The following is a 23,477-nucleotide window of genomic DNA, read 5'->3' as shown; positions in this document are numbered from 1 at the left end:
TATTCTGTTTGTCCCCCTTTTGAGGCATGAACTCCACTAGATCCCTGAAGGTGTGCGGTGGGATCTGGCACCAAGATGTTAGCAGCAGATCCTTTAAGTCCTGTAAGTTGTGAGGTGAGGCCTCTATGGATCAGACTTGTTTGTCCCCCACAGATGCTGGATTGGATTGAGATCTGGGGAATTTGGAGGCAGGGTCAACACCTCAAACTGGTTGTTGTGGTCATCAAACCATTCCTGAACCATTTCTGCTTTGTGGCACGGAGCATTATCCTGCTGAAAGAGGCCACAGCCATCAGGGAATACCGTTTCCATGAAAGGGTGTACATGGTCTGGAACAATGCTTAGGTAGGTGGTACGCGTCACAGTAACATCCACATGGATGGCAGGACCCAAGGTTTCCCAGCAGGTGCCATGATGATGAGATAATCAGTATTATTCACGTCACCTGTCAGTGGTCATAATGTTAAGGCTGATCAGTGTATATTTAATGTAAGTATTAAAATTAGTTTTAAATCTGTAATTGCAGGCTTTATAAATATTTATTTATAAATGTCCTCCAGCCTCTGTTCGGTCATTGTTCTCCAGAGGATGTTGAGCTGCAGTGAGTGACACTCCTGTAGATGGACTTCCTGTGCAGCTTGTTGTTCAGATATTGGCTGCAGAGTCGTACTTTTTTAAGTATTTTTTTGGGTAGGGATTTGATTGATGGTGGCTGTGGGAGGCCAGAGAGAGGTCACACAGGGAAGTAGTTAACTGATTGCCAACAGGCCATCCGTCTCTCTGGTGAGTGATTACATTGTGTGTGTGTGTGAGACCAGGTCTTTGGGAGTAACACCTACAGTTCTCTTTAAGAACTCAGTTCAGTTATGGATGCACTGCTCCTGTGTGTCAGATGTGTAATTGACCATAGCACATGATATTGTGTTGAATATTAGATCACATTGATTCTGGTGTTTTAATTGCAAGCAGGAGTTTGTGCTCATGCTGTGAAGAGAAACTCGATCATGTGCTCCAGCAACATCGCATTCTTTTATTTACTTTTGGAACGGGAAGTTCAAGTGCAGCTCCATTAAAGGGATTCCAGCAGCTTTTTGGACAAGCTCTTTGAATGAGGCTGGAGAAGAACGTTTGCAGGAACTCAAATGATCTCTATCTTCCAGCAACAAGCCATAAATATGTGTATAATCTTTCTGTAACGTTCTAATACGTTATTGTTTCTATAGTAACAGTTTCTTCACAGGAATGCTAGATATGCTAGTTCACAGGAATAGTTGATACGTCAATCTGTGAAGACGTTTATTTCTGGAACATTTATAAAAGGAGTCTCCTCTGTATCCATGTTCCATGCTGATGGACTTGAACCCAGGAGCCAGAGTGATGTAATGAAATCTAAAGCTCCTTCAACAAGGTGTTAGCTGTAATTAGGGGTGTGTAGACTCAGATCACAGAGACATATGTTAGGGTCCAGGATGTGGAGCTCAGGTTCATGTACATCTTGATGACGGGGCACTGCTTCATCCTCGCCTTAGCAGCGAGAAGATCTAAAGATGTTCCAAGATCTGATATGAGACAGGAGAATGTCTCAGTTTATAACACAGCACTGAGTTCACTTTATAATTTTGAGAAAAGAAACTGAAATGTGTTGAGTATCCGATAACGACGGTCATGTTTGTACACCTCGGGGTAAACGCTGCCATTTAATATTCACTCCATTTGCACAAGTGTGTGGAACAGCTGTGAGTGGAGCAGCTGTCGCTTCGTCGTGATTAACACCATTTGCATAATGGCTTTTTGTCATGTCTGTGTGTGTGTTTTTGCATGTGATTATATCAAATGCAGTCTCGCATTCAGGTAAGAAAGCACATCTCTGGTCACGATCATTTTAATCATATACAGAGAGCTGAAGATTTTATAAATCATCTGTGGTTCTTTATTGATCTCGCTCAGCCTGATACACCGCTCCGTCCGAGTGATGGACTTGTCGCCGCTTTTTATTTCTGTTTTAATCGATCAGCGTCTGTCGGATCACAAACAAGGATGGAATCGACTGGAAGGCTGCCGTGTGTTTACTCTTACAGATCATCTGTTACTTTTAACACGTGAAGAGATCAAAACCAACGGCCTCCCACAGCTTACGTTACCGTCCCAGTAATCCGTAACGTGTTCCAGAGGGACAATGAACATGCACAATTTTATCCTGGATTCTTTATTAAAGTCCAGACATGAAAGATTTTTCATTTTCATTTTTAATAAAATGTACCGATAGCATCGTAAACCGTGATAACGTTTCTGTAGTTATCATGATGAAGTGTAATTGCGTTGTCATGGCTCCTGGTCCCCTCTGCAGTTTAGCGTTACCAGGATATCATGTTTCTGACCTGTGTGTGTGTTCATGGTATTTTGCTCTTCTGTGCAGTTGCGTCAAACAAAATGGAATTATTTTTCGGTTATTTAATGTTGAGCGAAACAATTATGTTTGAGTTTAAAGAAGAATAAAAAAAAGCACTTCACATGTTTGTTGCTCTTCTCACCTCTCGGACTGATCTAATCAATATTCAGCGTTTCCAATAATCCATAGGAATTTGGACAAGGAATTTTGAAGAAGGAAATAAACCAACAATATATGTTTGTGTATGTGCGTATTGATTCACATACTCAATATTGGCGAGATGAATTCTGCTTCTCTGAGGTTTATCTCGATATTTCCGTTTAATATTCACGATCAGTTCTGCCTCTTCTTACACACTAGGTGGCAGCAGCAGAGGTAATAGTGAACATGGCACGCAGGTGGTGAGTGGGAAAGGTTTGTGTCGTTTCAGGCTTGAGCTTCGGTCTGAAATGCTGGTTAAAGTCAGAGCCTGTGTGCTGTGATTGATGTAAGTCACACTCATGCCTTGGAACTTCACAGTGTATTGTGTTGGTGGTCGAGTAAACAGAAATTTTCTGCCCAGTTAAATCGGTCAGTCTGAGGTGATGGGGCTTTCAGGTGGCAGGAGGGGCGCTGATGTGACCACACTAATTTATTTAATTGTTTAATCCACAAATCTACTGTCAAACTATCCATATTAGAAATTGTACTAGAAAATATATTTCACACTGAAAAAAAAAATAATGTTAATAATACTGAAGAATTGCACCTTATAACATTAACAATACGGCATATTTACGTTGAAGTGGCTTGATTTGTTGTAAAACGTGTTAAATGTATTCAAATTTAATGTAGGGATTTTTTGTGAGCCCTGTATCGGGAAGCGTCTCGTTAGCGTGGCTTCACTGCTTTTACTGCATTGTCTCTTGGCTGCAATACTAAATATTTTATGGCATTTACAACCTCTGCTAGTGTGTGTGTGTGTGTGTGTGTGTGTGTGTGTGTGTGTGTGTGCATGCGTTGATACAGCAAAACGTCTCTTAAAGGTAAGAAGTGCTGCTGCGGTTACTCTGCGTGCTCTAAGCGGACATCACTAGCTGAACTCGGGGGTTAAGATCTCCTCGGCTCACGCTCAGTTCTCTCCACAGTCGCGTAGTTGGATGAGATTCGGTATTTTCTGTGCAGTTTCTCGGTGTGTTAAACGAATCCTCTTCTCTGTTTATGAAGCATCCCTTTAACCTCCCATCGATATTTTTATCTCCAGCTTCTACACGCAGTGGCAACATCTCCTCTGCTTTTCATTAATTGGTTGCACATATACGCTTACAGTGTGTGTGTGTGTGTGTGTGTGTGTGTGTGTGTGTGTATATATATATGGTGTATCACACTGCAGTGGTGTGACACTGTTGTGGGGGAAGAAACTAAAAATCCTGTTTGAGTGAAGTCTTTATACAGGAGTGTGCTGGGAGAATAGAGAATAGACAAGTTGTGGTCTTTTATTTGATTATTTTTAATAAAGTGCTGGAGTCCTCTCTAGTCAGCACATTTAGGGAGAGGAAAATCCTCCTTTACATTCCAGCTTCAGGCTTTTGACTTTTCTGATTGTTTACGTAAAGCCATAAAGCATCCTGAACCCATCTGTCCATCTGCTCTAACTCTGGTCATCACCCTCTTTCACCTCACTACTGCAGCACCTTTATTCTCTCTCTCTTACACCCCCCTCTATTTCACACTCACTCTCTCACCTCACACTACTGCAGTGCTTGCTTGTCCCTCCTTCTCTCTCTCTCTCTCTCTCTCTCTCTCTCATGCTCTCTCTCTCTCTCGCTCGCTCTCTCTCTCTCTCTCATGCTCGCTCTCTCTCTCTCATGCTCGCGCTCTCTCTCTCTCTCTCTCTCTCTCTCTCTCTCTCTCTCTCTCACACACACACTGTGCCTCCCTGTGTCTTGCTTGAACTTAAATCGCGTCTCAGGAGCAGATCCTGAACTGACAGACAAATTACAAGCTCAGGACTCACCACAAAAGACATCCTGTCTAGTCCTGTCTATTTCCTTTTTTTGTTTTTGTTTATTTATTTATTTTTCATTTCTTTTTTTATATCAGAGACCGCGATCGCAGGAATAAGAGTGTGAAGACCGCTGAGCCGCTGAATGAGGAATGTGTGGAGCTCATTTATGGACAGTCAAACCAGAGACTGAGTTGTAGGAGTGTGTGTCGGTGTGTACGTCGGTCGGTGTGTGATCTCGGCGCTTCACGCCTCACGGCACGATGAGAGGAATGAAGACAGAGACGGTTTCACACGTAATGAGAGAATCCGTGTGAGATTAGCGCTCTTGTTTCTTCTCACTCAGAAGCGAGACACAGGAGAAAGGTCCGCTTGGGCTTTTGCTTTTGCTTGATTTTGCACTAAAGTGTGTGTGAGGGAGAGGGAGAGGGAGAAAGAGAGGAATTTTGGATTGTCGTGATCACACTGCGTGGCCCGGGTCAGGATGCAGGTGTCGTTCGTGTGCACGGACCACCGCTCGATGAGCCGCAGCACGGATGAGCGCCTGAACCGGCAGAACGCCAGCAGCCCAAACGCCGGTACACGCAGCAAGTTCAGAGCCGTTGCCATGGTGGCACGCAGCCTCGGGCAACTGTCCGTCCAGAGCGTGCCGTCCTCCAGCGACCAGAGCATGAGGACCGGCATGAAGTATAGGTAGGACGAGCTGTGTGTTTACACTTACATGACTTTAACAAGGTCACAGTTGTTGTTTTATTATTATTATTATCATTATTATTATTATCATTGTGGAACTGGACAGGCTGAATATCAGTATGCAGTGCAGCAAGAGCACAATTTATACCTGTTGATATAACCCAGTAAAAGTTCCACAATAAAAATAATAATAAATGAATGTAAAAAGAAACAAATGGGAGCGTCAGATAAAACAAAACTTCTGTATTAAAGGCAGAAAATCGAATTAATCCCGAATAAAGATCTGATTGATTTCCTCAGCAAGCATTAAAGTCATACAATACTTTAACACTCCTCGCTTCTTTACCGTGAATGATTTCTGCTCGGTGATGTCATTAGAAGCTCTGGGATTGATGGTAACTGCGTTATTTAATCACTGAAACATGATCGTCCCCCAGCAGTCCGCATCAATACCCCTGCCTTTTCTCCTCAACACCATGTCCATGAAAACCTCACGAGTGGAACAGGGTGCTTCCCTGAGTCCTGCTTGAGCAAAAAGAATAAAAGCTGTACGACTTTTTAGATTATACGGCTTTGAAATGGGGTAGATTTGTGTGAAATACTCATTAAAAAGTAAAAAAAAAATAAATAATTAATTAATAAATAAAAATAAATGACATTCCCAAAGACGTTTCCTTTAATGGAATTATTTATTTTTTATTAGATGTTACACGTTTATTTAAAATAAAAAGTAGATCATTTTTTTAAAATTGATTTAAAAATAATTTATAATGTAAACATAGATTTAAAAATATAATTAAAATTTTATTTTTATTAGGTTACTAGTGAGATTTTCTGCTATTAGTGTTTTTATTTAATCAATTAATAAAATAAAATGTTTAATGTTATTGTCGCACAGTTTCTCAGAGAAGCGTATCGTGATGCAATTCATCACAATATCGATAAATATTTATATTTATCTATATTTAGCTCTTTATTTATAATAGAATAAATAAATATATTCATTGTCATGATGATTAAAGCGAACATTGACCATCAGTAGAGGCTCTTAATTAGTGATCCCATCTTAGTTTAATGTGTTCATATTTCTCATTCTGGAGTCTGAGAGTTGTTTTATTTATTTATTTTATTATTTTGTTTTATTTAATTTTTTTAATTTATTTTTTATTTTATTGTATTGTATTATTTTGTTTTACTTTATATCAATTTTTAATTTTTTTTATTGTATTGAATTGTTTGTTTTTTATTTTATTTATTTATTTTAATTAGTATTTTTTACATTATTTTTTTATTTATTTTAATTAATTTTTTTATTTTTAATTAATACATTATTTTTTTATTTATATTTAATATTTTATTTATCTTATTTTATTAATTGTTAATTAATATTTTATTTAATTTATTTTATTTGTCATTGTGTTCTGTTTTGTGTGAAGCTATGATGTTCCTCAGGAACACATTCACATTACCCTTTCCTAACGTCAGGAATACCTTACATACTGAGCAATGTAGGAGTCATGTGATCTGGGCAGCGTTACAGCAAACACGCACACTGCTTATGGCTCAGAACTGTGTGTGTGTGTCTGTGCGTGCACGTGTGTGTGCTGTATTTACTGGGTTAGTTTCCTGTCCGCCGAACCCCCACACACGTACACGATGTCGTGTCCAGTGAATATGAATCTGGACAGAATGTAAAGGAACTGTAATTTGATGAAAGATGTTCATATAAATATCTGCATCATGAGACACAGTTATATGAACCTCCATCCATCTCCATGAGTCTTTATGCTTTAAGTTTAAATCACTTATTTGACGTAAACACCAATTTAATGAGCATTTTGAGAAACTCATGTCTTTCGTATCAGGGAGTTAAAATGAATACGACGAGGAAATAAGTATTGGCGCCCTATTAGCTGCATCACTGCGAGATTTAACACACGTCACACTTTACAACCTCTCTGTTCACCCTTCAGCGCTTTGCCTTTTATGGAGTGTTGTGGGTGTGGCCAGGGGCGGACACAGGCTGTGTGATGGGCAGGGATGAAAAAATCTGTTTGTTTGATAGAGGCACATTTTCTTGAATGTGAGTGTGAACCCTACATGGCACTGTTTGGATTTCTGCACTGGACAGACACTCATTAGGGCACTTCATGCTTCCTTACAAGTAGGAGCACTCGAGGGCATTTCACCACATCTCCCATCCCAACCCTGGACTTTAGGCAGGAATTTTTGCCATAATTACATTTCCACACACATTCAGTTAACGACTAAAAAATAAGGATAAAGATCAATAAGAATAATAATTTTTAAAACAATCAGGTGAATAAAAGCACTACTGCTGATGTCCATTCAATATCCAAAACCATTTAAAACACTAAATCTTTATATTAAAATTTAAATGTTTAAATGAAGTGCAGTAAGGTTTTCCCCCGAGCCAGAATAATTCTGGATTACTCACTGTCAGTGTGAATCTCTGTGACATTCTCTCTAACACACACACACACACACACTTCAGAGCCTGCTGAGAGCGCTCAGAATACAGCACACACACACTTCTTAAGAATAAAATGAGCATCCTTTTTTCTTCTTCTTCTTCTTCTTCTTCTTCTTCTTCTTCTTCATTTATTTATTTATTTCTTGCCTTAAAAACAAACCTATTTAGTTGCTGTGTTGTGGGATTTTTTTTCCCCTTGTGCGAGTTGGAAACTGTTCTTTGTGTGCTGGCTCGCAAAAGAAAGTGACAGAAGCTAGGAAGGATAAGTGCATGCCTTTGGAAAGTTGGGTTGCTTAGCAACAAGACGGACCTGTCCTGTCGCCTCGCTAAAGACAGTTCCGCATTGAGACCCGCGTCAAGTTTCCTAGAAGTTAGCAGAGCTACCAGAACTAAGCACTTATGTAAGCGCGTGTTAAACCTGCCGCACAAGCCGAGAGCCGTCGCTTCATAACGACGGCTTTTTAATGGACGTAGAAGATGGACGAAGTGTTACGGTCACCTTGTGTGAGTGAGCGGATAACAACAAATGTAGGTTTGCAACAGATACTCGATAAAATGCAGCGATGACCACAATAAAGATATCTTGCAATGGATTCCATGTGCGATTATTCAGTCTGTTATGAAGCTAATTGAATCAGGTCACCTGTAAATAGTTACAGGGGTTTTTTGTTTTTCCTCCAAACCCTATTGCACTGATAAACGTGAAATCTAATATTTTTTTGTCGTAAATGCCATGACGTAAAAGTCATGCACTGGTTAGTGACCTTTTAGAGAAATGAATCCTAGATCTCTAGAAGGATTTGATTAAAAAATGAAAGACAAACAGATAAATATTCTCTGATTTCCAACTAATTATCACTGGAATGAGAAACTGAGGGATGAGCGAAGAGAGGAAGCTTTTATTAAATGCTTATCATTGTGAATGATCGTGTCCCAGCTCTGTTTTTTACATCTGATCATTGTAAACGGTTTGAGACGCTCTGACCTTGAGTCCTAAAGAACCTCGGTTGTGTGTTCAGCATGTCTCTTCTACCATTCATGTTCTTTTATTACCTTCAATTTTTCCTTCTTTCCTTCAGTACCTGCTTTCAGAGATCTAATTTGTCTGTAATTGTTTGGAAAGCCTTTCAGCTGTAAAGTCTCAGAACATAATTAACTTCTTGATTGACTCACTTGTAATCTTTTAATTACACTCTTTAACCAAAAGAACGTGTACCCCAACCATCATACCCATACACCGATCAGCCATAACATTATGACCACTTGCCTAATATTGTGTTGGTCCCCCTTTTGGTGCCAAAACAGCCCTGACCCAACGAGACATGGACTCCACTAGATCCCTCCACTAGGCCCCGTCCGATGGCCCCACCTCGCAACTTACAGGATTTTTGATAGATACTGACCACTGCAGACCGGGAACACCCCACAAGAGCTGCAGTTTTGGAGATGCTCTGATCCAGTGGTCTAGCCATCACAATTTGGCCCTTCGTCAAACTCAAAGTTCAAATCCTTACACTTGTCCATTTTTCCTGCTTCTAACATCAACTTTGAGGACAAAATGTTGACTGGCTGCCTAATATATCCCACCCACTAACAGGGGCCATGATGAGGAGATACTCAGTCTTATTCACTTCACCTCTCACTGCTCAGAATGTTATACCTGATCTGCACTGTATATGCTTGATGAGTTATTCTGCTTTTTATTGTTAATCAGCTCTACTTTTCTGTGAAGGCTTTAGACTAGATGTTGGATCGTGGCTGTGGGGATTAGTGATCATTCAGCTACAAAAGCATCAGTGAGATCAGACTGTTCCATTTCATCCCAAAGGTGTCCAGTCAGAGTCAGGGCTCTGTGCAGGACACTCCAGTTCTTCACTCCAACCTTCACCTCCACACCATGTCTTCATGGAGCTCAGGGGCTTTGTTGTGCTGGAGCAGGGTTTGAGCCTCAGTTTCAGTTTAAGAAAACATATATTTTACAAAAACAGTCTATCCAACTGAGTGCTCTCAATTTTGTGGTAACAGTTTGTAGAACAAACACAATATGAAAGTGTGAATGTTGTTCTCTTTTAAAGAAAATGTTAATACAAGAATATTGTGTGATTGTTTAAGTTGTAGTGAGCATTTTGTCAGCCTCAAGATTTAAAAGATGGCTGTGTAGATAGATTTTGTGAGAGGAAACGAGGTGTCGAGTTCTGCTGACTCGTGTATGAGGTGTTTGTCACAGAGATGGAGAGCGAAGTTGTCACTAGGCTCAGGTCGACTGATGCACACTAGCGTCTTTCAGGAAGAAAAATATCCTATTTCCAGCTAAACTTCTATCTAATGACGCGGCATCTCTATCATTTAGCTGTTCTTTTTTTTTTCCAGATAACACAAATCAAAACCGATGTTAACTTTTTCCCAGCATTCCCTGTAAAGTGCTTATAAGCAGGTTATTTAGGCCGCGTTGTCATCTCAGATAGCTTTGGAGAATCCTGAGTTGATGATGCAAGCTGAAATGGCTGTATGATTATGTAATGCAAGCCATTCCAGCAAAACTTCAATTAATTACCTGAAGCAGCAAAGCCAGTGAGCAAAACTCCTCCATCCCAGCAAATCTGGCCTGCCGTTTCCTGCATTCGAAGCTAATTTGCGAAACATTTTGACAGGTCCTGAGTGTAATAAGCTGGTGGAATTTCACACTGGACCTGTGGAAGGCTGTGGTCTGATTGGCTGATGGAGTGTGTGGATGGGGAGAAAGATGATGTTGTATTTCATGTTCTCTTTTCTCTAATGGAAATGGAAGCAGTTTATTGAAAATTATTGCCCAAGGGTAGTTGCTAATAGAGATGTAGAGATATAAATAATGGAGCTATTTATTGGTCATAAATACAAATGTTGCTCAGTAATAAAGACTGAACTCCTGTTTACTCCTGGAATCGTCTAGATTTTTTTTTTTTTGGCGTCTAAAATGTCTCTGGTGGTTAGAATGTTTAAAGGGGAAGAATGTATTTAACCTTAGTTTAGCTTCTTTAAGCTGTGGTACAGCTATGTGAGGTGCTGGTCAGTTCAGGGCACAGTTTCTATACCATAACACATGTATGTTTCTGTAACATAGATGTCGACTTTCTCGCACCTTTCCCCAATAATGGAAAGCCTGTGACATGTACCAGGACATTAAAATACTCAGGAGTTTGTTTGATGACCATTTTGAGGGGCAAAAGATCAAGTCATAATATTCAAGACAAAATATTTTCTGTCTAAACTTAAAAGTTTGGTTTGTTTTATTATGGTGAAAACTACAACATGGCAGCGTGGCATGGAGAAGCATGTGAAGCTCAAGAATTCCTTATCGTCCAGAAGCACTGATTTACTACCTGTTCCTTCAGTATTGATTTTTCAGTAAGATTTAAGTACTGAACTGAAATTGGCCTTCGGAATTTAAGAATTTAAGTCTGTTGTTAAATCTGACGCTCACTATTTCAGCGTTGGCAGTGGACAGGAGATCTATAAATTGCCTGGTTCCACCGTATCGTTACTACAGATTTAACAGACTGGTGTGTTCGTTTGTCCACACTTCACTGGTGCTACAGATGGAAGAGTTTGTTCAATGTTAAATCGCACAGGCTTAATTAATTTAATGTCAGAAGGTGTGATATCAAAATAGTATCCTAACTGGTTTTAGACAGATGGTAAAAATGTCTTAAACCTGACATTAAAACCATTCTGACCAGTGTATATGAGCGAGTGCACAAATATGAAATTACACGCAGGTGGGAAATGGAAATAAAATGGTGCTTATGGGCAATACATGGAATGAAATAGTGGTTTGGGGTGATAAATGGAAATAGAAGGGTGGTTTGGGGCGATAAATGGAAATAGAAGGGTGGTTTGGGGCGATAAATGGAAATAGAAGGGTGGTTTGGGGCGATAAATGGAAATAGAAGGGTGGTTTGGGGCGATAAATGGGCAGAAATAGAACGTTGTGTTTCGGAAATGGGAATGTAAAAGCAGATTTTGTGTAAAGAAGCTCCTGTTTTCTTCCGTTCTGGCTTTACAGTGATCTGAGTGTGTGTTGGTGTGTGCTGTGGTGAACGCAGCGAGGTGATAGTACACTGTAAGTGTTAATGAGTAGGCGTGTTGAGATTTTACAGTACTCGTGGTGCGCACTATTCCTGTTCCAGCTTTAATACTCCTACATGAAATATGGCTACATGGATGTTGAAGAGCAAATACACACAGAAACCTCATCATGAAGCTTAGTGAAACTTACCCATCCCACACACACACACCTCCGTTTCAGCAGCTGTGTGTGTTGCACGCTTAGCTATATGTGTATTTATATTGGATAGAATGTCAGAGTCTAGAAATAGATCATTACTCATCTCCACACTAATTTTGCATTGCTGCAGTAGACGAGTTAATTTACATGGAGTGCTGTGTGTAGCTCTTCTCTTTTGGTATTGAATGTCATATGAAGAACCTGTTTCAACTTGTATTAATTGCCACTGCTGAATCATTAATGAATGACCTGATCTGTTTCAGGATACGGAGTCGATTTGGCTATTAAAACAAGCTCATTGTGTCCGTAGGTGGACCTGTGTGTGTGTGTGTGTGTGAGAGAGACGTAACATTATATTATCCTGAAAAATGATGAGTATCGGATAAACTTGGCCGGTGTCTTGTGAGGCGTCGTGTCGAGAGGATTTCAGAGCGAGTGTTTGGCAGGGTTTATTCACTGTAGTTTATAACTGAATAATAACTGAAGCAGTGAGTTTTCTTCCTGTGGTTTTTACGCTGCAGCAGACGGAGATCGGGTTCTGGCTGCTCGTCTCTCACGGCGTGGAAAACTGCAAACTCGATACCCTACACACTCCTTCTACATTCTATACAGAGCGAGTTGAAATCTCACTCGGGTTGTCGAGATCCCCCGCCTCGAACGCACCATCAGTTTCACTCAACTGTTAATCGGCCGTCTTTAATTAGACGCTAGCTGCTAATTAGACCGATCTGCTCCAGATTTCCTCTTGTATTCAATCATAACACTTCCCCCAGATGACGAAATGAGATGGAGCAATGCTTCAGTCATATGTCTATCTATCTGTCTATCTATCTATCTCTCTGTCTATCTGTTTACTGCAGTTAGATGTCACAAAAGACGATGTTTAAATTAAAAATTCCAGTACTCTGCTGCGTGATGAATAAAATCCAGTTCATTAAAATGTATTTATTACTCGCACTAATAGTAATAGCAAAGTGTTTGCACACACTGCAGTGGTGGATGTTTTCATTTATCTTGTCTTTATATACACGTTTAGTGTTATGTATATAGAGTATACTTTATGTTTATACCTACATTTATTTAGGGTCAGAGACGTAATGGTTTCCGGATTTCTTGTACGTTTGTGAGGTTTATATGAACTTATATTTATACATTTTGGAATTATTTCCCCCCCTCTTCTTCTCTCCTGTATGCTTCTTCCTGTTTGAAAGGTATTTTAAGGGTTACCAAGACTCCTCGTATTCCGATCACTCCATCCTGTAAAGATGACCTTTAAACTGGACTTTAGCCCTGACTCCATTAGTAACCTCTTGTTTTCTTGTTATCCGAAACCCCAGCAGATTGCCCGAGTGCAAAGCTCATCATTATACACGTTAAAAGACACAGCTGACCTTTTCACTTGCCACGTTGCTCTTTTTTTTGTGTGTGTGTGTGTGTGTGTGTGTGTGTGTGTGTGTGAACCCAATCTCTTTCTGTCCATCATGCAGTATTTAGCCCCAGCATTAAATATTCAGCGTGACACAGCGCTAACAAAAGAGATACAGCCACAGGAGCACGGTCAGGAGGTTTCATTTTTTTTTCTCTCTGAATGCACACGATGCCCATCAAACTAGCAGTAGAGTGACCACTCTGATGTAGACCACTCTGATCTAGTATGTACAATTTTTTGTGGAAACTCTTCAGTGTCAAGGGTTGACACTCCACATCTGTTTATCTGAAACTCGTCACGTTCTCCAAATTTGGTTGATTTTTACATCACTGATTTGCACAAAATGTATTTATGAATGTCTGTAGACAGTTTGAGTCAATCTGGGTCGTCAGATTTCTAGAAGATGCACCAGAACAAGATGGTGAAAGTCCTGAAGAAGTGTTCTTGGTTAAATTTACACCAAAGATCTGATCTTCCCTAAACGTACAAACAAAAATAAATTATTTAAAAAGTGTTGTTTACAGTTTGATACCGTCCTTCCAGACGTGTGAAACCAGTGAACCACATTTATTCCTCAAACCTGCTGCACGTGCTGCATCACACTGCAGCGTAACACGCTCAGACGAACCTAGCGTCTTCCCTCTTCCACATACACATCACAGATACCCTCTGATTGACAGGGCAGAGAGAATAGGCCCCTCCCACCACACTGAGAGAACAATCTTGGACTCCGCAAATGAAGCTGTCGAGTCAACAGAAATGAAACTTGTGATCTATCCAGTTTCTCCACTCGAGAGGCCAGACTGAGAGTCTCAGTGGTCAGTAGTTCTATTAAGCACTTACTCCGTCATCACGACAGTCTCAAACTGCCGCATTAAAAAGTTCGTTTTCAAAACCAGTGTCTGCAAACCAGCTAATGAGATCCAGCTGTTTTCTGTGCAGAAGTGAACTGATGAGTGTAATTAGTAGAAGAAAAATCTTTTTCTTACAGATTTCTAAACTACTTGTTGTCATTAACATTGACCTGTGCTTCGTTTAAGATTTTCCTCATCCTGCAGGATGAGTAGCAGTTCTTAAAAAAGCAGTTCTTAAAGGTAGTGACACTCCAGATATATCACTGCTCTAAGTGTTTCACATTCTCTCCAGAGGTTTTATTTTATTTTTTGTACTTTCCATAAAGACTGAAATTGTTTTTACTTGAGCATCGCTTCACTCATTGCCCTCCTACATGTTCCCAATTTTTTATGCACACACCCACGAAAACACACACACACACACACACACACACACACAGACAGGCCTACACATTTTCTCTCATACTCCTACATAGACAGCGTGCTGGATCAACCTTAATCCCCAGTACACTTTATTACTCCTGTACACACTGAATAAAAACTGACATTTTCCTCGCCTCGGTCGCTGCCTGCCTCGGGACATCATTACATCAGATCAATATTCTTCCACGTTAGATAATAACGCGATATCATCGCCTTTGCAAACCCTGTGCTTTTGGCACACACTACTGAGCTCCAGCGAAGCATTCTGTAGATAAGAACAAGTTGAACCAAGCACACTTTACTTTTAATAGTGAACTTTTCATTAAAATAATTTCGCTAGATCCGTCAGAAGTCTCCGTGGAGGTCGGAGTTTTTCAGCAGCAGAATTTCGGATGAGTCGAAATCCCGAGGGCCCGGGAGCTTGACGGAACGCAGATGTTGAGGAAAAAACTCTGGCTTTCCACTTGAGACTTTGTGATGAGGAGGCGATGGGTTTAATTGATCAGAGAGACAGCCGTGTCTCGTCTCGTGACGCCTCCCATCTGCCGTGTTAGGTGAGGATGAGTTTCTCTAGTCGGCCATTTTATTTTAGCGATCAGCCAAGTTGTTATTGTGTCACGCAATTTAACCAGATCAGTCTGGATAACAGGCAGTCCTCTCATAAACCGAGTTCTTCTCACGGAGACGCAGTGACGGAGCTGTGTTCTTGGCAGGGATATTCGGTCAATATTGTCTAGTCATGCACCATCAGCTGACCATAGCTTAGGAACATTAATGTATTTAATTTAATCTGTTTAACTGATGATGTTATGCAACCTTATAACTTTTTATCCATTAAGATTGTCCTCAGATTGCAGCTTGTTTCCTAATCAGATTGTTATCAGATTAATCCGAGTTGAATCTACTCTATATCTAATCAGATACTGGGGATTTCTGACATCCTGAAGCTTCTCCTGTGAGCAGGAGCTTTTTATTTAAAAAAAACAAAAAAACAGACAAGCAAATATAATATAATTTTATTTTTTTATTTTCTTCTCTTTACAGAAATCTCGGCAAGTCTGGATTGAGGGTGTCGTGCCTCGGGTTAGGTAAGTGATCACCTGCAGGTCATCATGAGCCGGATTGTAACAGGAGAACATTTACATGGAAGTGCTGCAGCAGCTCCATCATTTGCAGGTTCTCCTCTCATGACCAGATCGATGGTGTCGCTCCCTGTTTTTCTCCGAGCTCCCCTGAGAAATTTACATGGTTTAAATCTCATCCGCATTGACGCCTCAGTCACTTTGCATCAGTCACCACGCGTTTTCTATATCGCTGCTTTACACTGTAGTCATGTATCACACGTATCTGCTTCCTGAGCCACAAATCGATAAACGCTTCGGAGGAATCTCTTTTGTGTTTTAGGTTATGTAACTTCGTCTGTGCTGCACACGCAGGGAGCCGATTACTGCCATCGGGAGAAAGAAAATAAAACCATTATGTATGAAAATATGTGCAGGCTTGAAAATATGTTCATACACCATAAGAAACTCATAATCATCCAGAAATCACAGAGGAGACCTACAGGGAACACTCAGTGAAACTAATCCCATCCAAATAGTGCTAAAAGGAAAAGCTATAAGGAGGTGGAGCTTGGACAAAGCAGTTGATGGTAGCTACCAGATTTATTTTTTTCTTTAGTCAAGATTATTACAATTCTCTAGCAGTTCATTCTGTGATGTAGAGTGTTTTTATGTCACCTGAAGCCACCCCGAATATAAACCCTAATATAAAACCCCTAAGTTTCCTCTTTTACGCTTTTCATCTTCAGCAAGATATCTCATGACTCTGGTTTTTGATATAATGTTTCTTGTTGTTGTTTTTTGGAAGCAGCCCTTGATTTTTAACTCTCAGTAGGTTATCAGGCTGCGTTGGGCGCGTACCGAATTCCACCAGGTTTTCTTTTCCGAACAGACCGAGACGGGGTGAGGTGAAGGGGTATTAGAGTGTGTCTGTAAAAAAAAAAAAAAAAAAAAAAAAAAAGACTGACCAGTACCCCAAATGTATATGAACAATAACTGCTGCCCAGGCCTGGGGTCATGGAGAACATTTTCAACCAGACTCATACGCAGGATGAAAACAATCCTTGGTTTATTAACGAAAAGGAGTCGACACAAGAGAAAGGATATAAACAGCATCCCACATTAAAAGTAATTAAGTACAGGTGAAGGCATACGATGACATTCACAATGAACAGCCATACACCTACCAGCGCCCCCTAGTACTCTGGCAGGGAAATGTCCCAGTCTGTAACACCAAGATTTTCTGAATGGGTTTCTAAACCTCGTAATACACTCGTAATAAACATATCACAATATTTTCTGGTTAATTTGTACTAGAAAGAAAATAAATTGTCTATTGCACCTTGAACTCTAAGTACTGATAATGTTTTCTTCATATGCACTGTTGCTTTTAGGATAGGACTAGGGTTCAGAACATTATGTTATGTAGAAATGTGAAGTGTTTAGCAGCATGGAGTGATTCCAGGTTTTTTTTTCTACAGGAACATGGGTGACGTTTGGAGGTCAGATCACAGACGAGGTAAGATCTCGCAAAAACACGTTCATCTCATGACAGCTCGATTTACAGTAATAACTGTAACTGTGAATTAAAGATACTGAAGCAGCTCACCCCCTGTTTTCCCTCTCCTCCTTTTTCCATCTCCGGCAGATGGCCGAACAGCTGATGACTCTGGCGTACGAGAACGGGATCAATCTGTTCGACACGGCTGAGGTCTACGCTGCAGGAAAGTGAGTGAGCCAGATCTCCTTGTCACGCCGTATTTAGTCCAGTCACCATAGTCTGGAACATATGTTTGTGTTTCAGCCTAAACCCTAACTCATCATATCAGGCTGAATCATCCGTGTATGTTGAAATTAGTACATTATTTGTTTGTATAAGCTCTGATGACTGTTAAAACCGTCCAAAGTCACCAAAATGGCACACAACTCCTGACGTACCACTAAAGGTCACAAGATGGGCAACCCGTAAAACGCCTTTAGAGAAGAACAACCCCGTCAGGTTGGATCTAACCCTCAGAAAATCATCAGCCTTCCTTATTAGCAGGGTGAACCTGAGGGATTCATTTTCTCCACGTATTAAATGACACAACCTGGAGTCATTACTTTGCCACAGTTTACTAAACCACACATGCTGTGAGAGGAATTGAAGGGAACGCACCCCTTGAGGAGGATTAAATCTAAAATATTTAAACCTTTTTTTAAGAATTATTAAGCATCAGGATGTTCTGTTCTCTGATGAAGCCAAATTGAACCTCGTATCAGGCGTTCAGGGGGGAAATTATATATATATATATATATACACACCCAGTTTTAGCTTGTGAAAGCTTCTTAATTGGTTGTCATGTATACTAAATTGTGCTCAAATGTCATATTCATAACTGGTGTAATAATCATCCCCGAGTTTTATTGAGATTGTGAGACAACACAGGGGCTGTTAGATTCTGTATTTAAAAAGAGAAGAAAAGGAAAAGTTTGGTATTCGACTCCAGTATGCAGTTAGGCCAGGAATTAGACTATAGTGCTTTATTTACAAATGAGGTTCTAAGAGCAAATCACACTCCCAATTTTTTTGTTTCATTCATTCATTTTATTCACATACAATATACAAGAACTATCGCTCTGCCTGTGAAGATTTTGTCCCATCCAGACCTAACAAAACGTGTTTTTCTGGGTTTAGTAGATCGGTAAGGACCTTTTGAATGTGAGACACGGCTCATAACAATCACGACGAGTGTGGAATGTTCATAATTCCATTGAAAAAAATGCATAGTCCATTTGAGTCCATATTCAGACATTTTCTTTAGACTGAAGTGACACTCCACTCTATATGGCCAACTTATTATAGAAGCTATAAAACATGTATCCTGTAACTCATGTCTTGAGATTCATATACTTCAAAATAACTGCTTTAATATTTTGCTGACAATCTTTATCTAAATATAGTTTTTTTAATGTAATATTCATTTTGAAAATGTGGACCAGTTAGTCCAAAAAAAGAAAAATCTAGGACAGGAAAACGTTCATTTGCAGCTTTTCCCCTTGAATATTTAAAAATGTAAATATATTTTGAAGAATAATCAAATTTTTATTCAATATGACCAAAAGTATGTGGACCCCTGACCATCACACCCATGAATATTTGCAGGATGTTCAGCATCCATCACGTGTCTGGATGCAGTGGTCAGATGTCCACAGCACTTAAGTTTACTTGTAAGATTTGTAGATGCTCTGTAGCTCTTTACTGGTATCTAAACCATAACATTAGTAATGAATCTACACAGACCGCTGGCCTTATTAAATATTTTCCAGCGCACTTAGTCGTCTGGAGACGTTTCCGTCCTCTTTACCCGAGGAAGCGGTCACCTCAGTAAAATGCCGGGAGCAGTGATTTCCTCTAACCGCCTGATCCTCGCCTCGGTTCCCGGCAGACTCGTAGAGCACACAGAAGATTTAACTAGCGCATGAGAATGTGAAGCGCAGTCTGACACAATGCTTTATTAGCAAGCAAAATGAATTGCGCTCTGCAGTTAGCTTGGTGCTAAACATCAGCTCTGATGGAGTGGGTGGGGGGAGAGAAGAGCGGGTGGTGTGTGAATGTGGTTTCTATCGGTGTTTGGAAAGCCTGAGGCAATGATCTCTCACATGCAAAGCACAACACCTTGGAGTAAATATTCACCCGGGCACAAGACCTCCCCACACACACACACACACACACACACACACACAGTGTAACCTCTCCCCATAGTCTTTCTCTCCTTTTCGCATAACCAAACAAAAACACAGGCTGTGCCACCCACACACCCGTCTGCCTCCATCTCCATCTCCATCTCCATTACACAACATTCTCATCCAAACTCACTCGGAAATCTTACTTACAAATGATTTCTGCGCATATTTATGTTTATTTCTGCTAGCGTACCTAATGATTCCTAGCACTACCAGATCCTCCTAAGATCTGACTAAAGTGTGACACAGATGTTGAATTGAGATGCTGTTAGCAGAACCTCCCATTTAAAACCTTGACTAACGAGAGAACCTCGCTGATCCCAGAATCTTGCTGGCTGTAAAGATCACCACTGAAGAGACCCCAGGGTCAGGCTAATTGGAGATCTGCCATGGCGCGTTCTTCTCTTCTTTTCTTTTCTCTTTCTCACACTTTGAGACAGATAGTTTGAAGGGGACGCGGAGCTGTGGATTGAAGAGGTCACGTTTCAGCAGAACAGCTTGTTTTGTTTGAGTGCGGTGGAGCTCCTGGATATCAGGCTCCTATCAGACACACTCCAGGGTCCAATTAGCAACCACAGCGCTCTTATCAACTGCCATAAAGAGTCTCAGTAAATGAGCAGAGAGTCCGTAGTGCTCAGCTGGGCATACAGAGGAAAAAAAGAGGTACTTACTGTTCATTTACTGATTTTTAATCCATTTATACCATGGCGTCTTGGTACCATGGACACATTATACAGTAACGCCACTGACCCTTCATGCACACAGACAAAACTTTGGTCCGATTGAAGCTGAACACACACTCGTCTGCACAACCCACCACGTTAAAGCGGTCATCCTTTTTAGTTGTCCAACATATTGAGCTATTTATTCTGCCATTAAGTTTGTTTAGAATCTAATGTCAAATCCTGTTGACCGTAATGGAAATAAATCACTTCCCGTTTTAAAAGGTCAAACCAAATAAATTCAATACCCTTAAGCCACTTTGTTAACCTTGTTAAACCTCAGCTAGACACGGTTATAAAGTGCTGTGTGTGTGTGTGTGTGTATTTTTATGCATGAAACCTCTCCTCCTCTCTATTTTGCCTTTTCAATAGAGCTGAAAAATTGTCATGTCGGAGGAGGAAAAAGTTACGCCTGGTTGTCTGAGCCACAAATTTTCACAAGCTTTCTTCAAAACAACTACACACTCTGTGAAACACACACACTGTGAAACACACTCTGTGAAACACACACACTCTGTGAAACACACACACTCTGTGAAACACACACTCTGTGAAACACACACTCTGTGAAACACACACACACTCTGTGAAACACACACTCTGTGAAACACACACACACACTGTAAAACACACACTCTGTGAAACACACACTCTGTGAAACACACACTGTGAAACACACACTGTAAAACACACACTCTGTGAAACACACTCTGTGAAACACACTCTGTGAAACACACACTGTGAAACACACACACTCTGTGAAACACACACTGTGAAACACACACACTGTGAAACACACACACACTCCTGTAAAACACACACTCTGTGAAACACACACACACTCCTGTAAAACACACACACTGAAACACACACACACTCCTGTAAAACACACACACTGTGAAACACACACACACTCCTGTAAAACACACACTCTGTGAAACACACACACTGTGAAACACACACTGTGAAACACACACACACTCTGTGAAACACACACTCTGTGAAACACACACACTGTGAAACACACACTGAAACACACACTGTGAAACACACACACACTCTGTGAAACACACACTCTGTGAAACACACACACTGTGAAACACACACTGAAACACACACACACTGTGAAACACACACTGTGAAACACACACTGTGAAACACACGCACACTCCTGTAAAACACACTCACTAAAAAAAACACACACTCTGTGAAACACACTCTGTGAAACACACACTCTGTAAAACACACTCTGTGAAACACACACTCTGTGAAACACACACTGAAACACACTGTGAAACACACACACTGTGAAACACACGCACACTCCTGTAAAACACACACACTGTAAAAAAACACACACACTGTAAAAAAACACACACTCTGTAAAACACGCACTCTGTGAAACACACTCTGTGAAACACACACTCTGTAAAACACACACTCTGTGAAACACACACTCTGTGAAACACACTGAAACACACACTGTGAAACACACACTCCTGTAAAACACACACACTGTGAAACACACACTGAAACACACACTGTGAAACACACACACTGTGAAACACACACACACTCCTGTAAAACACACACTCCTGTAAAACACACGCACTGTGAAACACACGCACTGTAAAACACACACACTGTAAAACACACACTGTAAAACACACACACTGTGAAACACACACACTGTAAAACACACACTCTGTAAAACACACACACTAAAACACACACACTGTAAAACACACGCACTGTAAAACACACACTCTGTGAAACACACACTCTGTGAAACACACACACTGTAAAACACACACACTGTAAAACACACACTCTGTGAAACACACACTCTGTGAAACACACACTCTGTGAAACACACACACTGTAAAACACACACTCTGTGAAACACACACTCTGTGAAACACACACTCTGTGAAACACACACACTGTGAAACACACACACTGTAAAACACACACACTGTAAAACACACGCACTGTGAAACACACGCACTGTGAAACACACGCACTGTGAAACACACGCACTGTGAAACACACGCACTGTGAAACACACGCACTGTGAAACACACGCACTGTAAAACACACGCACTGTGAAACACACGCACTCTGTAAAACACGCGCACTATAAAACACGCGCACTGTGAAACACACACACTAAAACACACGCACTGTAAAACACACACTGTAAAACACACACTCTGTAAAACACACACACTAAAACACACACTCTGTAAAACACGCACTGTAAAACACACACACTGTAAAACACACGCACTGTGAAACACACGCACTGTGAAACACACGCACTGTGAAACACACGCACTCTGTAAAACACGCGCACTATAAAACACACACACTGTAAAACACACACTCTGTAAAACACACACACTAAAACACACACTCTGTAAAACACGCACTGTAAAACACACACACACTGTAAAACACACGCACTGTAAAACACACACTGTAAAACACACACTCTGTAAAACACACACACTAAAACACACACTCTGTAAAACACGCACTGTAAAACACACACACTGTAAAACACACACACACTGTAAAACACACGCACTGTAAAACACACGCACTGTAAAACACACGCACTGTGAAACACACGCACTGTGAAACACACACACTGTAAAACACACACACTAAAACACACGCACTGTAAAACACACGCACTGTAAAACACACACACTAAAACACACGCACTGTAAAACACACGCACTGTAAAACACACACTGTAAAACACACACTCTGTAAAACACACACACTAAAACACACACTCTGTAAAACACGCACTGTAAAACACACACACACTGTAAAACACACACTGTAAAACACACACACACTGTAAAACACACGCACTGTAAAACACACACTGTAAAACACACACACACTGTAAAACACACACACACTGTAAAACACACGCACTGTAAAACACACACTGTAAAACACACACTCTGTAAAACACACACTCTGTAAAACACACACACTAAAACACACACTCTGTAAAACACGCACTGTAAAACACACACACTGTAAAACACACACGCACTGTAAAACACACACTGTAAAACACACGCTCTGTAAAACACACGCTCTGTAAAACACACGCTCTGTAAAACACACGCACTGTGAAACACACGCACTGTGAAACACACGCACTGTGAAACACACGCACTGTGAAACACACGCACTGTAAAACACACGCACTGTGAAACACACGCACTGTGAAACACACGCACTCTGTAAAACACGCGCACTATAAAACACGCGCACTGTGAAACACACACACTAAAACACACGCACTGTAAAACACACGCACTGTAAAACACACACACTAAAACACACACTCTGTAACACACACACTGTAAAACACACACACACTGTAAAACACACGCACTGTGAAACACACGC

General features: G+C 40.6%; 1 protein-coding gene across 9 annotated transcripts in view; it reads left to right on the top strand.

The window, feature by feature from the left end:
* kcnab2a (potassium voltage-gated channel subfamily A regulatory beta subunit 2a) overlaps nucleotides 1-23,477 on the top strand; it is a 79,266-nt gene that overhangs the window by 38,446 nt on the left and 17,343 nt on the right. For 5 of the 9 annotated variants that reach the window (XM_058372900.1, XM_058372899.1, XM_058372898.1 and 2 more), the window contains 3 exons: nucleotides 15,575-15,618; nucleotides 17,073-17,110; nucleotides 17,240-17,319. In XM_058372900.1, the coding sequence (XP_058228883.1) occupies nucleotides 15,575-15,618; nucleotides 17,073-17,110; nucleotides 17,240-17,319 (162 nt within the window). Of the gene's footprint in view, nucleotides 1-4,287; nucleotides 5,067-15,574; nucleotides 15,619-17,072; nucleotides 17,111-17,239; nucleotides 17,320-23,477 lie in introns of those variants that run through there. The other 4 variants (XR_009202999.1, XM_058372894.1, XM_058372901.1 and 1 more) reach the window with 2 other exon arrangements.

The sequence above is a fragment of the Hemibagrus wyckioides genome, linkage group LG21 (assembly GCF_019097595.1).
Source record: "Hemibagrus wyckioides isolate EC202008001 linkage group LG21, SWU_Hwy_1.0, whole genome shotgun sequence".
NCBI classification, from domain to species: Eukaryota; Metazoa; Chordata; class Actinopteri; order Siluriformes; family Bagridae; genus Hemibagrus; species Hemibagrus wyckioides.
Note: the sequence above shows the minus strand (reverse complement) of the source record. Positions and strands in the feature narration are given on the sequence as shown.